The following is a 13,543-nucleotide window of genomic DNA, read 5'->3' as shown; positions in this document are numbered from 1 at the left end:
CATGACCAGGTCCACAAAGGATCCCGAATGACGAGGCTGCAGGCAAGGCTGCGGCTGTGGGCCGCTATCGCTATGCTCCCTAGACTGGGACGGCCGCTTGCACGACCGATGGGCAGAGAATTGATGGGTAGTGGCCCGAGCTGTCGTGGCCGGTCCGCGGGCGCCGCTCCAAAATTGAAGAACGAGACGTCACGCCGACACGCCAGGCACAGGCAAATTTCTTCGAAAGTGAGACCACCGCGTCGCAAACGTAGCAGATCGGCTCTACTGCGGCCAGCGTTTCTCGAGCCTGACAGTTCAGATTTGGCCAGATCAGGGCAGTCACTGCAGTACTACCTTCTCGTTCTGAAGAAAGGCAGGGCCACCTGCAGCACGGTGTCCAAGTCAAGCCAAGTCAAGTCAAGTCAAGGGTATTTCTGTATGTAGAAATATGGGCCATGGCTTTCTAGAAGATTGCGTTTTGACATTGCCATCGGAAATTGCTATTGGCCTATGCGCCACATAGTTGGACCTGCAGCTCGCAGCTAATCACTATCAAATGCCAAGCTGGCACTCCAGGGCTGTTGAGATTCAGTATTCGCGGAATGCCTCTCGCTATAATGACTTTAAGCCAACATATTTTGTCTGTATTTCTGTGCGTCTTCTCCTTTATATGTCCCTTTTGAGTATTTCGAACGGAGAGCCAAATCGGTAATGTGTTACGAGTTCCTTGCTTCAACAAGAGACCCAGTGCTGTGTCAGGGATGCCACCACGTCCCAGGACGACAAGCGTACCGAAATTCGGCAAGTTGCATAGCCCCAAAGGTCCTCCACAGAATCCTGTTAGTGCAGGCACGATTGGGTACCTTGCAGGCCCCCTTGTTTCCTGCCAGATTCGGGTACTCCTCAACTCTTGTACAAACATCGGTGGTCTGAATCCCCGTCCTCCCCAACCTAGACTCTAGGGCCTGCTTCAGTAGCCCCAGCGAGACATCGGCAGCCAGTCGCAGTAGACGTAAATGATCTGGCCTGAAATGGCCTGCGCGGCCACCGTGACCTGTTGTTGAGCTTGGCCCCCCCGGCTACACCTAGGTAGGAGGCACCTGGGCAGCATAACTGTCTACTAATAACCAAACGCGGAAGGGCATCCAAATGTCTCTCTCTCCTCTTCCCCTCCACACTCTGCGAGACTCCAAGTCGCTGCATCACAACTGCTGCTTCTCATTTCTCTTCTAGTCTCTCGCTATCTACTGTTTACTGTATGTCTATGTGGGTGTGTGGCAGGTAAGCTGTGCCCTTCCAATTCGAGCTGTGGGAGGCGTGCGCTGTGCGAGGCGCGGGACGGACAGACAGAGAGACACCTCACCCTTTGCATTACCTCACCTCCACTAGCTACCTTCCGTGCCTCACTCTCGACTCCCCCGACTCCGCTGCAACTCGTGTTTGTCTCAACGAAACACCAGCTTGGAACTTCTCCTTCCCACACCATCGCCCGATTGAACCTCCACCGACGGCTGTGCAGTCGGACACGCAATGGGCTAACCACTTTTATCTACTCAGTCATCCTTAACGACATCGTTTTTCTCCCCCTCTCCCAAGAACGAACGAACAGCAAAGCAGCCGGGACCCCTTTGTCGACCGCCTCGTGACATCATCTCCCATATTACAAGACAGCATCTCTTCATCCTCGCCCTTTGGACATTGATTGTCCCTCAATCAACCCCCATCTCAACGATACCCGGCCAACACCGCCAAACTGTCTTCCCCAATCCTCCTCCAGCGCACTGTCTCCTACGACGCCGGCACCAAACAGCCGCGTCGAGGCAGCATCTACATGATGGCCGACACCAAGGCAAACCGTCGGAGGAGATCTAGTAGTATTCTCCAGGTCTACCATGAACCGCCTGAGAGCATCGAGCAGCTCAACGACCAGTCCACCCTTCCCAATCTTAACGCAAACTGGGTGAATGCCAAAGGTTAGTCCCCACGCCCACAGAACAGTCGCCCGGACCAGCTTGGTCGAGGAGGATGCTAGGGCCCCCCCAATCCTCCTCCGTCCGCTCCGGTTTGCCCTATCCTGCTTACCTGCATCCCACCTCGGAATTCGAAGGCTGACAGAGCTCGCTCCTTACAGGCGCATGGACCATCCACATTGTTCTGATATGCCTGCTCAAGGTCCTCTACGATATCATCCCCGGTGTCTCGCAGGAGACGTCATGGACCCTAACCAATATTTCTTACATGTTTGGGTCATACATCATGTTCCATTGGGTCCGAGGCGTGCCTTTCGAGTTCAATGGAGGAGCCTATGACAATCTGAACATGTGGGAGCAGATCGACGATGGCGCTCAGTACACTCCGGCCAAGAAATTCCTCCTCAGCGTTCCAATCGTGCTTTTCCTCCTCAGCACCCACTACACACACTACGACTTGACATACTTTACAATCAACTTCCTCGCCGTTTTGGCGGTAGTCATTCCCAAGCTGCCTTTTGTGAGTGTCAAAGCTACCCGCCTCCTAACTTTGCGGTTGCTAACAGGCTTTGCTCAGAGCCACCGCATGAGGGTGGGCCTCTTCTCGGGAGTGCCAGACGAATGAGGGTGAGGGGCGCTGCATTCGGTTCATATCAGGCGTTCGGATTTATGGATTTGGTAAAGATTGGAGTTGTCGAATGGCATGTAACAGCGAAGCATTAGGCAAGACCGTCCAGATGCGAAGTACAAAAGGAGCGACAGCGAGGGCGTGCAGACCTGAGAAAAAAACCTTGACCATCTGTCGATTTGAGTGGAGTCACGGTGGCGCAAGTATGTAACAAAACAGACACCCTTGGTCAGTATGGACGCTGTTGAGGCGATGTGAGTTTCCCATAAGGTTCAGAGTGGTCAGTGAAGCTTCGACAGGTGCAGCTGGCCTGAGAGCTGGCCATGAACGTTCAGAGAGTAGATCACAAAAATAGCACCACAGCTTATACTAAACTCAACGCTCTGATTATTGAACCGTTCCAAACGCCCGTCTTCAAACCTTTCTATCTAACGTGCGAAGCTTAGGACGCCTCGCGAAGCATCTTTTGGCTGGTGCTTCTGTCAAGAATTGATCCATTCACTGATTGTGTTGCGTAAAACCACGGCACAACAGTGTTCTACCTCACAGGCCAAAAGCCTTCCGGTCCAGAGTTACCAACAAACTTCAACACTCAACACTGTCTAACCGGGTGCCAAACGCCGTGATGGACAGAAACTGGAATCATATAAGGGCAATGTGCCAGATCAATGGCTCTCGTCTGTTTCCTCATCCATTCTTTCCATCTTTGGACGAAGGTCTGATTTGTTGCCCTCTGTCTGAAGGCCACTCGCTTGTGCCCTCCTAGTCGGTCGCTACCCTTTGCGTTGCGAGCTTGACATCATGAAGATCACACCGGTTGTCTTGTCACTTATCCTTGGCCGCTTGGCCGAGGCGCGTGCTCCCAGAGCCTTGTGGGCTCGCCAGACGGAGGCACCCGAGATCCCCGAGGTCTCGTCCAGCGCCTCTCCAGAGCCTCCGGCTCCGCTCCCTACTACTCACACTTCTGTGAAGAACCCCTTCGACCCGCCTGTCAAGAGCCCGTTGGCTCCCAACCCACTGGTTGGTGTTCCGCCCGTCCAAGTGACTGAGGACGACGTCGCGGCGGCAACTATCACGCCGGCGGCTGAGTGGCACGAGGAGCTGGTGGTCGAGGAGGAGCTTTACGAAGACTGCGACGACGACGATGAATGCAAGACCAAGACCCGACATCACACTCGCACCATCATCGTGCCCATCCCCAAGGGCTGGAAGACGTGCACCGTCAGCGAGACCGTGACCGTCTGCGACCCATACCCCTATCCTCCTCCTCCCCCTTGCGAGGGTCCTGGGCCATGCCCTCCACCATTCCCAGGGCCTCACCCTCCTCCTCCTCTTCCACCGTTCCCGCATCATCACCATCATCATCACCATGAGCACGATCATGGTCATGATCATGACGATGGCGAATGTGACGAGGACGATGATGACTGCGAGGATGACAAGGAGTGCAAGAAGGGCTATATCCGCCTTTGCTTGCCCGGCCGCGGCTGCCAGTGTTACAAGTGGTGGCCCTTCCCCACAGACGAGGACAAGGATGATGACGACTGCGACGATGATGATGAAGAGTGCAAGGAGGAGCACGAGCATCACCACCACCACCACCATCATCACCATGAGGACCACGATGATGACTGCGACGAGGATGACGATGATTGCGCCACCAGCATCGAGGAGGAGAACACCAGCCCGACCCGTCTGCCTTGCAAGGACGGCGAGTGCGATGATGAGGACGACGACGATGAGGAGGACGAGCACCACCATCACCACGAGGAGCACCATGAGGAGCACCACGATGATGAGGATGACTGTGAGGATGACTGCAGCTCAACTCCTTCTGCTACGCCAACTGCCACCCCTGCTCCTCCGGCTCCTGTCAAGCCAGCTACTGCCAAGCCGAACACTGCAAAGCCGAACACTGCTAAACCGGCCACCGCCACCGTCACTGCTGCTGCACCCACTGAAACAGAAGAGGATGAGCTTGACATTGATATTGAAGTCGAGTGCAACTGTAACACCTGCCCCTGCCCAGAAGAGACCGGCTCTGCTGGCTCTGGAGGCTCTGGTGGGTCTGGTTCAGGAGGATCAGGCTCCGGCTCAGGAATGCCTTCTGGATCTGGTTCTGAGTCTGGCAGCGGCTCGGGCTCCCCATCTGGCTCTGGCTCCGGCTCAGGCTCAGGTTCCGGCTCCCCATCTGGCTCCGGCTCAGGCTCAAGCCCCGGGACTGGCTCTGGCTCTGGAAGCGGCTCTGGAAGCGGTTCGGGATCGGCTGGCGGCGGTGAGAGTGGCAGTCCCGAGACAGTCCCCGTCTCTTCTGCCAACAAGCTTTCTGTCGGCATTGCCCTTGTCGCAGGCCTTGTCCTTGCTCTATTCGCATAGACGTGCATCGCGATCATTCTCTCTATCATCTTGTCTGTTTCGTTCTGTATTACTTGGGTTCAGTGTCAACCGCCGAGCTCCAGCGCCGATCTCCGAGAAAGCTTTGACAGGCATATTATCGGGGTCGTCATCGCGGGTGTGGTTATTTTGAGGAATCAGATGGAGATAAACTCTTGAACACAGACAGTAATAATAATTTCCTAGCTACTTTCCCTATAAAAGACTGAAATGAATGTGGACTTGTGAAGGCTTGTTTGTTAGTGGAAACCACGCCCGAAAACATTAATCAAGCTCATGTGAGTGAGACTACATCTCAAATGTTGTGTCTTTTGTTTGTTATGTGATGTAGTTCAAAACCCCATCAGTATAACAGTTTCAAAACTAACTATTAGCAAGCTATATCAATATTGTCAGACCTTGAGCTGTGCATGGCAGGTGAGATAGGAATCGGTTCCACGCAGACGCTTTGCGTTTCCTGATAAGATAATGTGTTAGTTAGCGGGCTGAGATGACTGATTCGTAACTCCGCACAAGCTCCTAATGGAGACACCAGATTGGTTCGATTTAGTTTGATTTCACATACAAATTCTAGAAGCATTGAATAGACTCATTCTTTCGGCCGAGCTGTAAGTCACTAAGATGCACGCGTGGATTGTATCGGCACGTCGTTTCGCCGCCGTAAGGTGCGGGACAACGACGGCCTACGGGTAGCACGTCATGGGGCCGGCCTCATGTTATGTTACTGATTTATTGCCGAATTGAGGCTTCCGATGTCGACACACTATCTTTGCCTGAGTGACTTTTCCGAGATTTCATCTACCCAACCAGCTTGGATCGAGACGATTCCAATTGAGGACAAAGCTGTAAGACATTCTGCTCGGCAGCATTCATAATTCATCCCCAACTACCTATATCAATCGTGGGACCCCGCCAAGAACCAGCGACGTCGGACTCTTGTGACTCAAACTTGCAAGAGTGAGCAAGTTACCTTCTGGGAAGGAGCGTTCGTCGTTCAGCTTCATCATCGTGACGGTTGAGCAATTTTAATTCAAAGCTTTCTGTTCATTCGCAGTTCCTCCTCTCAGGAAGCCCAACTTCTTACTCCTCTCCACCGTCGCGACAAACGCAGAAGCCAACAAAAACAAAAGAATAAGACGCAACCGTCAAGATGAAGGATAATCTGACTGTCCTCTATCCTAACCCGGAGACCTCTCAGAAGGTGGCTGAGTACTCGGTGTCCAAATCTTTAGTTTTACCTGAGTACATTCGCCGCTATCATGAGTACGGACTGACCACGAGCGTCCCGGACTACATGATCAGCACCTACCAGGGCAGCTTCCTGGTTTGGCTTGCTCGCACTCTCGGTGCCAAGCGAAGTCAGTAGACCAGATACTCTTGACTGTCTCTCATGACAACTAACATATTATTGCAGTTCTCGAGGTCGGTGTGTACATTGGTTTCTCTAGCCTGTGCTGGGCACATGCTGCTGGCCCTGACGGCTTCGTGACTGGTCTCGAGTATTCTGAGGAGTATGCCAATCAAGCCCGTGCTGCCTTCGAGAAGAATGGTGTAAAGAACGTTGAGGTTGTTGTCGGAGACGGACTTGAGACGTAGGTTTTGAACCCTATTGCATTCCTTGCAATACGCACCCTTTCGTGGCATTCTCACTATCTCTGTTGCATGCTGATATGTCTACTGCTCAGGATCTCCACTATCGACCGCAGCAAGTCCTACGACTTGATTTTCATCGACGCACAGAAGACGGGCTACCCGCGCTACCTTGAGCTGATCTTGGAGCACTCGCAGCCAGGTGCGGCCAACCGTCTCCTGAAGCCGGGCGGTGTCATCGTTGCTGACAACGTTCTGCGCCGTGCGACTGTCGCCGACCCAACCCCGAACAACCCCCATTATGTTCGAGAGATTGAGAAGAACACGATCGAGGGCACCAAATCGAATCTTGAAGGTCTGCACAAATTCAACGACAGGGTAGCCAACGATCCGCGCCTTGAGGGCTTTCTCCTGCCTCTGTTCGACGGGCTTAGCTTGGCTCGACTGCTGGACTGAGAAATCACCCTAGAAGACTTGAGCTTTTAGACGAGTGATTCAAATCAAGTGTTGTTAAGCATAGATTGCTTCGGGGTGTCTTTACAATTGACCATTAACAATAAAGATGGCTGTGGCTTTGAGACTACACAGTCTTTCCGAAAGAATTGATGTTAGCTTACCTTCATAAAACGACATCAACAAAAGTCGCTCAGCAGAGTCGTTGTGATTCATATTCAGTGAGGCTCATAGGGACTTCTATGTAGCTCCGGAAACTAAGGTAGTCCACCCTTTAGCGGGAGGTGACAAAGAATAGATCTGACTTCCATTGATACTCAAGGCTGAACTTTTTACGTAACCCGATCGCGAGGCTGACAAGATGGAGCAAAGAATGATCTATATAGATATGGAGGATTGTAAAAATCAGGCTATAATATCTCGAGCCTTTAGAGGAAACAGGCACCTGATGATGAATGTGATTCTTAAATGCAAACCCTGGATATGCCCCTGAATGGCCCAGGCCCAGTGGAACTGCAGAGTGAAAGCTTGGTCCTCAGCGTGGACTATGCGGCCACCTTGACAACATTACGAGGCCAATATTTAAGCCAGATAAACAAAGACGCTTGCTCAACGAAGAAAAAGGACATTTCGAACAATCTCTTTCAGAATCGAGTGAACAATCTCTTTGCAAGCGCTGAACAGGCGGTTGTTCAACCAGGATGGAAAGATATAAAATGGCCTTATTGTTGTTTGCAGTACGGAAAGGTTCCATTTTGGATCATCAGTCTAGACTTCTGCGATCTTAGCAACCACTATCACCTTGATCTTTGAAGTCGACACCGTAGGTCTTCAAATTGCCTACTTGCCGTGCCCCTTTCCCGCGCCAGTGGACCTCAACCCGGCTTCTACGACAGCCCCGACACAACCACGCCAGGATAGTGACCTAGTCATTATCGTTATCTTCGACTTGTTCTCATTTCATTCCGTGACGCGGTGATCATATTCTTCGCTATGTGTCAACGCACTAGCGTCTACCACCAAAGATGCGGGTGCTATTCGGAGAAGACAACTCTCCCCTGCGCCATCGGCCTCGTCGCCACACCAGATCGGTGTCCGCATCTCGAGACACCTCAGGGCGTCGAGAGGGACGATGTGAACCTGTGCGTAAGCTGCTCCCGCCTCGAGGCGCAGAGGGAACGCCTGGGAAGCAGCTCTGACGATGATGTAGAGCTGGTGAGCCGCGCCATTGCCTGTGCTAGGAAAGCTCGACGGTGAGCTTATCCGAGGTGAATATTAGGGCGCCTGAGCCTTCCGCCCTAGTGGCGTTGAGGTAGTCCCCATTGTAGTGATGTTGTGAGACGAAGTACTTGCTCACTGGAGCGAATCATTCCTTGATGCCCATTGATGCCGCCAAAGCCACTATTACAGCCATCGATATTGATCTCAGCGAAGGGCAGAGAATTCCCGACAGGGCTAAGGTCAACCTGTAGAATCCCCGAACGTCATGTTCCCCATGGCCCTGCGACGACTGTCAGCCGGTCTAAGTCGCTGCTACAACTTGCACTTGATGTTACAGACGGAAACAAGTCTACCTCAGTAAGTTCAACGGGAAGTTGTAGCCGCTGATAACGAGGCGGCTGCAACTTAAGAATTAGTGTCTACGTTGCACTACTTCAAAGGTAAGCTTACAGAGTAAGTTATGGTCGTACATTGTGACAGTCAACATTAACTTAACCACTGGCTTGCTTCACAGAGCTCCCACGACCCGGCTGACATTGGGTAATACAAGCGTAGGTTTTCCATTCGGACCTGTGTGTTCTTAGTTTCGTAGATACAATAAATAAAATCGAAATTCCATGAATGTTGGTGGTTTTTACTTTCTATAGGAGTTATAGTTAAAATCTGAATTCGAATTACATTTAAAATGGAGCTACACTTTCTGAACAACCCAAATTAACTATCCGTCTTTCATGTTAGTGACCGTGGGAAACAGCTGTGCCATTTGGGTTGAGCACATTGTTTCCGTTTGCCACATGGGTTGCAACAACGCACCATTCCGGCTTTGAGCCGGGTGAGCGCATCAAGTTGCAACGGCGCATATCCAGACTCCTGGTCCTCATCCAACAATAGTCCCAGCCACGACCGATACTGTCACACCGCAGACAGGCCTGTACCCCGTCAGATGCAGGCGGCGTTCGGAGCTGGAGACGGGATTGGGAAGGGTACGTATGTTGTGCACATTAGGTGCATCGAAGGATTGTGGCGGCTGGAGAAGGAAACATATCATTGTGAGAAGAGCGTGCTATAACGCGTGACTGCGGACTGCTGCAGTTCCACGCATGAGTTGTTAAAAGCACCGTACGTTCGAGATAGGTATACTGGTATACTATTCTTGAAAGTCAAGTGTGCTTAAAATACATTGATGGTTACTGTGAAATCTTCATCTGTCGAGTTGAATGGCGCACGATGATGGCAGAAGAGCACAAATTCCCTTAACTACATTTATCCTACCTATCGTGTCGGTTATGTCCTTAGCATGTTCTCTTCAACTGCGTATATCCGCTTGAGGGCAAAACAACTAGCAGTGCCACTCAAAGTAGCCGTCAAACGGAAGACTTAGGACCGGACGACACAAAAGTCATAGAGCAATGGGCGGCAACACCGGGATTTTCCTTTTTGTTCCGATTAGGAACCGTGCAGACGGGCGGGTGCCCGCGAGACTTTGTACTCAAGTTGAAGACAAGCACCTGTCCCCGAGGAGAAAGGGTTGGACGGAAGTCGACCTTGTCCGACGTGGAAGCAAGCAGGGGTTGTCTCAAAGCCTCGGCAGCGGCGAATTCCTGAAACCGGCGGACGAGGACCATACTCTTGGGATCAATGCATGAACAAGAAGGTATAAGACCAAGCGTTCTTCAGGGACATGTTTGGTTATGCGTTTCTCTGATCTGAGAGCCAGCATCGGTCTGATCTCGATATTTTCAGATGAGGTCACAGGGGTACGTTGCTTTGGTCAGGCCGGCACTGCACGGCAACCTACGGTGATATGCAAGGGCCACGACAAACCACACTTCTGAGACTACATGTTGTTGAAGACGCGACGCGGACAAGCATTGACCTGCTAAAATGAGGCATGTTCGTACCTAGATTAGGCAGGTCACGGCGTGATGTGTGGCGGCGCCGCTTGATGTGATGAGTTGGAGAAGCGGGAGAGCAAAAGCAAACAAAGGCCGTCATTGTATCGACACCTTGACTGTTCGAGGCTCGGCGAACACACAACACCATCCATCTGTTCAATATAGGAAATTTGGGGAACCCCTGAGCGGACGGAGATTTCTTTTCAGACTTGTGCTGTTTTCCCTGGCATTGGGCAGCGTCGGCAAAACAATTGCCATTGTCCAACCTCATACAAGAGATATTAGGCAAAGTAGCCGCAAATCATTGTAAGCCAGACGGGGGCGCCACCAATTCGTTTGAGGATTACATCTATGTACGCGCTGCAATTTATCCAGAAGACGAAACACCTATAGCAGCGTGGCATATTTCAAGCCATATCACAGCATGTAATATAGCCCTCTCAGCTCCATTATTATCAGCAGCGTCGTGCAATTCTACTGTGGCAGCCCTATCAAACCCGCGATGATCGACGCCCAGGGTTGTTTGCTTTTGCGGCGGCCCTCTACGGTGACGACACACGGAGTTTGGCTGGGTGTGGTTCTTCTCTCCCTGCCGCCTCTCTTTGACATCTGATTTGGCTTTTTGAGTTTTAACCTTGACTTGTGCGTCTTGAAACAAACGCCTCGCTCATTTCGCGCCAGGTGCTGATCGGCCAAGAGGAAAGAGCAAACAGCCACCGTGAGAGACGTGGACGAATGGATGGGCGTGACTGGGCGCTCCAGGTCCAGATGTGATGGATGGATGCAGCGGGCTGGGCGCGGATGGCTTTATTGGGAACACATCTTCATCACAGGTGGAGGGAGGAAAGATCTGATTGCGCCATAGCCTCGCTCTCTGTTCGGCGCTCAGAGGCTCCCCTGGGGCAGGTCGATCGAACGCTAATGCCCTGCTCGGGTCAGGAAGACGCCATCTCCGTCAGTCGCCTGCAGCTGAGCTGTCAAGGCGCACCTTCCCAAAGCTTGCGGTGATGGACAAGGAGGAGTGAGACATTGGCTTCGGAAGAGAGTCCCGTGGATTTTCTAGGTGGGTTGAATGTGTGGGACAACAGCAGCTCAATTTTTCAGCTTCGAGTGTGCGGCCGCGAGGAGGCCGATAGACATAAGAAGCAGAGACGAGCGCATCGCTTGTAATCCAGTTGGCAAGTCTGCGTCCAGTCGACCCAGGCCGTCATCTTGTTGGTAATGTTCCTCTGTCTTCGATTGGAGGTTCTGTTGTGGCGCTTGCTAGATAAGGTCGGGAGGTGGTGGACAGCCAATGTCTGTGCAGCTGCACGTGTGCCACCGACTCAATCAAAGCGCCAGCGACGATCCCCCAGACTTCTCATCCGGCTGTCAGGTCGTTCCGGTTGTGTGTGTCAATATCAAGCCTAGGTTGATGGGATATTAGTCGAGCAATTATACCTATATCAATAAATGTGTGTGTGGAAATAAGTAAGACCTATGATACCTAAAGAGCTAGAGTTATATTCTGGTGAATCTGGCCGTACAAAGTCGGCGGTAAGCAGGACGGATCGCTTGCACATCGGTACCTTGCAGATGACTATCTTATGGGAGGGCAATAATGTATATGATAATGCCAGGATGAGTGAGGCAATAAGAGCATTCCAGGATCCTCTTTTGCTCTTTGAGTTGATTTGCTCCCGTGAGAAAACAACAAGCCCATCGATACATGCTTCCATGGCCCGGACTGGTAGTATACTGGTAGTATGCCGAGTATGCCTAGGCATTCCCTTGCTTACTTCGCATGCGACTCGATCTTTTGGTTTGGCGGCCCGTCGTTTCGATTGTTGGCAAGACCAAGGTCTAGGTCAGGCTATTTCCAACGAGGCGAAACGCCTTTCAGTTGGCCCAAGGCGAAGAAGAAATGAAGATTCCACCTACGACGAGAGTCGAGTCGTACGAGACAGTGCAGTTCTTGTTATGAAACCCCTTCTAGCTTAGGCTCGACTTGTAGCAGCCTCTGGTCTAGTTGGTCGAAGAGTTCGAGCTCTTGGAAACTTGGAGGGGCCCACGGACCCCTTCGCTCACCCCCGTCCGACCCCGTCCGGCCCCGTTTGCTAGTATGGGAATTGGAGCCCTTTTTGCCGATTCCTGCCCTGTCGCCGTGGCTCCCAGGGCTCCATGCTCTGTCCCTTGCCTAAGACGGCCTTGGAGGATCACCACGAGTGGTGTCGCTCTCCACTGTTATCTGCACAAGATCCCCAAGTGCACCTGCGCTATCTGCACGTGTGCTTTACATAACGAGGATAGTCGGGAATAGCTTCGATGCGAGTCTCCATTACCCACAGTAAAGTAGACCCCTGACCATCGTGCACAAAGAGCGAAGGAAGGGGAAGAAAGGTTGAGCAGCAGAGAAGCACCCCCTGTGGCGTCTAGCCCACTTCGGACATTAATGAGTTGGAGCAGTTCGGCTTTCGTGTGGCCGCCCACACCCCCCATGTCGTCGCTCCTGTCCTCCTGCAGCTCTTTCTGAGACTGGGGACGACAGCAGCTACCTACTACCTGCCTTAGTTATACTGCACTACCCTCTATTTGCATGTAGGAGGCATGCATGGCTGGCTGCTTGGGAGAGCCTTTCTACTGCAAATGGGAAGGGCCGGATGCAGCTGCGCTCGTCTTGCACGGGAGTTTTGGAAGCGGAAGAAGGAGAAGACTGCAAGTCAGAAGAGATCGTCCCTTTTTATGTGAGCACGAGTGTGTGAGAGAAAAGTGAAGCAATACCTACCCTTGGTAGGTAAGTGGTGATAGCTTGCTCTCTCGTCACTCCACCAATGCCCACCACGTAGGTAGAGGCTTCCCAGCCAGCCTCTTTTCAACCAGCCATCCAAAGGCATCAAGCAATTAAGTAGTCAATCAATCTATCACCTACTCGAGTAGATCTCTACACTCCCACATTCCCTCTATCTACCTTCCTACCCTCCATCTGCCAAAATCGGGAAATATTTGCCTCTTTTCTCACTGGAAGGACGCAGCAGCCCTGCACCCACACACCAGGTACAGCTTGCCATTGTGGTCCCCCGCCGACAGAGCCGTAACGTACTATCTTGTTAGTGCGTGCTGCAGTTGCGAACCCAGCACCAGGGGTGGGAGAAAAAAAGGGGCTTTCCCGGCTTGTGCCTGCAGCTTGTTGAACTTTTGACGTGCCGTTGTCACCAGTCGCTCCTTCCTTCTGCCCTCTCCATAACCGACTCTTCCTGTCTCACTGTTGCTTCTTACTCTTCTTTTTTCTATTCCCAACTCCCATCACCAGGCAACTGAGTGACGGCACCAGTGCCGAGTGTTTGGGACCCAGCCAGCCTCTCTTCCAGTTCCAGGTACGCCCGCCCGCCCGCCCGTCTGTTCCTCCCGTTTTCGTGTGATGCCATAATTCC

General features: G+C 52.2%; 3 protein-coding genes across 3 annotated transcripts; all 3 read left to right on the top strand.

The window, feature by feature from the left end:
- Positions 1 to 1,816: 1,816 nt before the first annotated feature.
- On the top strand, positions 1,817 to 2,577 carry UCRPA7_1768 (putative protein orm1 protein; the record flags this gene model as incomplete). Its single annotated transcript, XM_007914347.1, has 3 exons — positions 1,817 to 1,955; positions 2,114 to 2,472; positions 2,530 to 2,577. 3 exons carry the CDS (start codon positions 1,817 to 1,819, stop codon positions 2,575 to 2,577), a joined length of 546 nt encoding a protein of 181 aa, XP_007912538.1.
- Positions 2,578 to 3,381: 804 nt separating this feature from the next.
- On the top strand, positions 3,382 to 4,956 carry UCRPA7_1767 (hypothetical protein; the record flags this gene model as incomplete). The annotated part of the gene is made up of 1 exon (XM_007914346.1): positions 3,382 to 4,956. The coding sequence occupies one exon, from the start codon at positions 3,382 to 3,384 to the stop codon at positions 4,954 to 4,956; it is 1,575 nt and encodes a 524-aa protein (XP_007912537.1).
- A 1,168-nt stretch (positions 4,957 to 6,124) lies between these two features.
- Positions 6,125 to 7,020, top strand: UCRPA7_1766 (putative o-methyltransferase family protein; the record flags this gene model as incomplete). Its single annotated transcript, XM_007914345.1, has 3 exons — positions 6,125 to 6,332; positions 6,389 to 6,566; positions 6,660 to 7,020. The coding sequence occupies 3 exons, from the start codon at positions 6,125 to 6,127 to the stop codon at positions 7,018 to 7,020; spliced, it is 747 nt and encodes a 248-aa protein (XP_007912536.1).
- Positions 7,021 to 13,543: the final 6,523 nt, after the last annotated feature.

The sequence above is a fragment of the Phaeoacremonium minimum genome (genome assembly GCF_000392275.1).
Source record: "Phaeoacremonium minimum UCRPA7 unplaced genomic scaffold PA7_03_scaffold_132, whole genome shotgun sequence".
NCBI lineage: Eukaryota > Fungi > Ascomycota > Sordariomycetes > Togniniales > Togniniaceae > Phaeoacremonium > Phaeoacremonium minimum.
The sequence above is the reverse complement of the archived record's forward strand: the minus strand, read 5'-3'. Positions and strand labels throughout refer to the sequence as shown.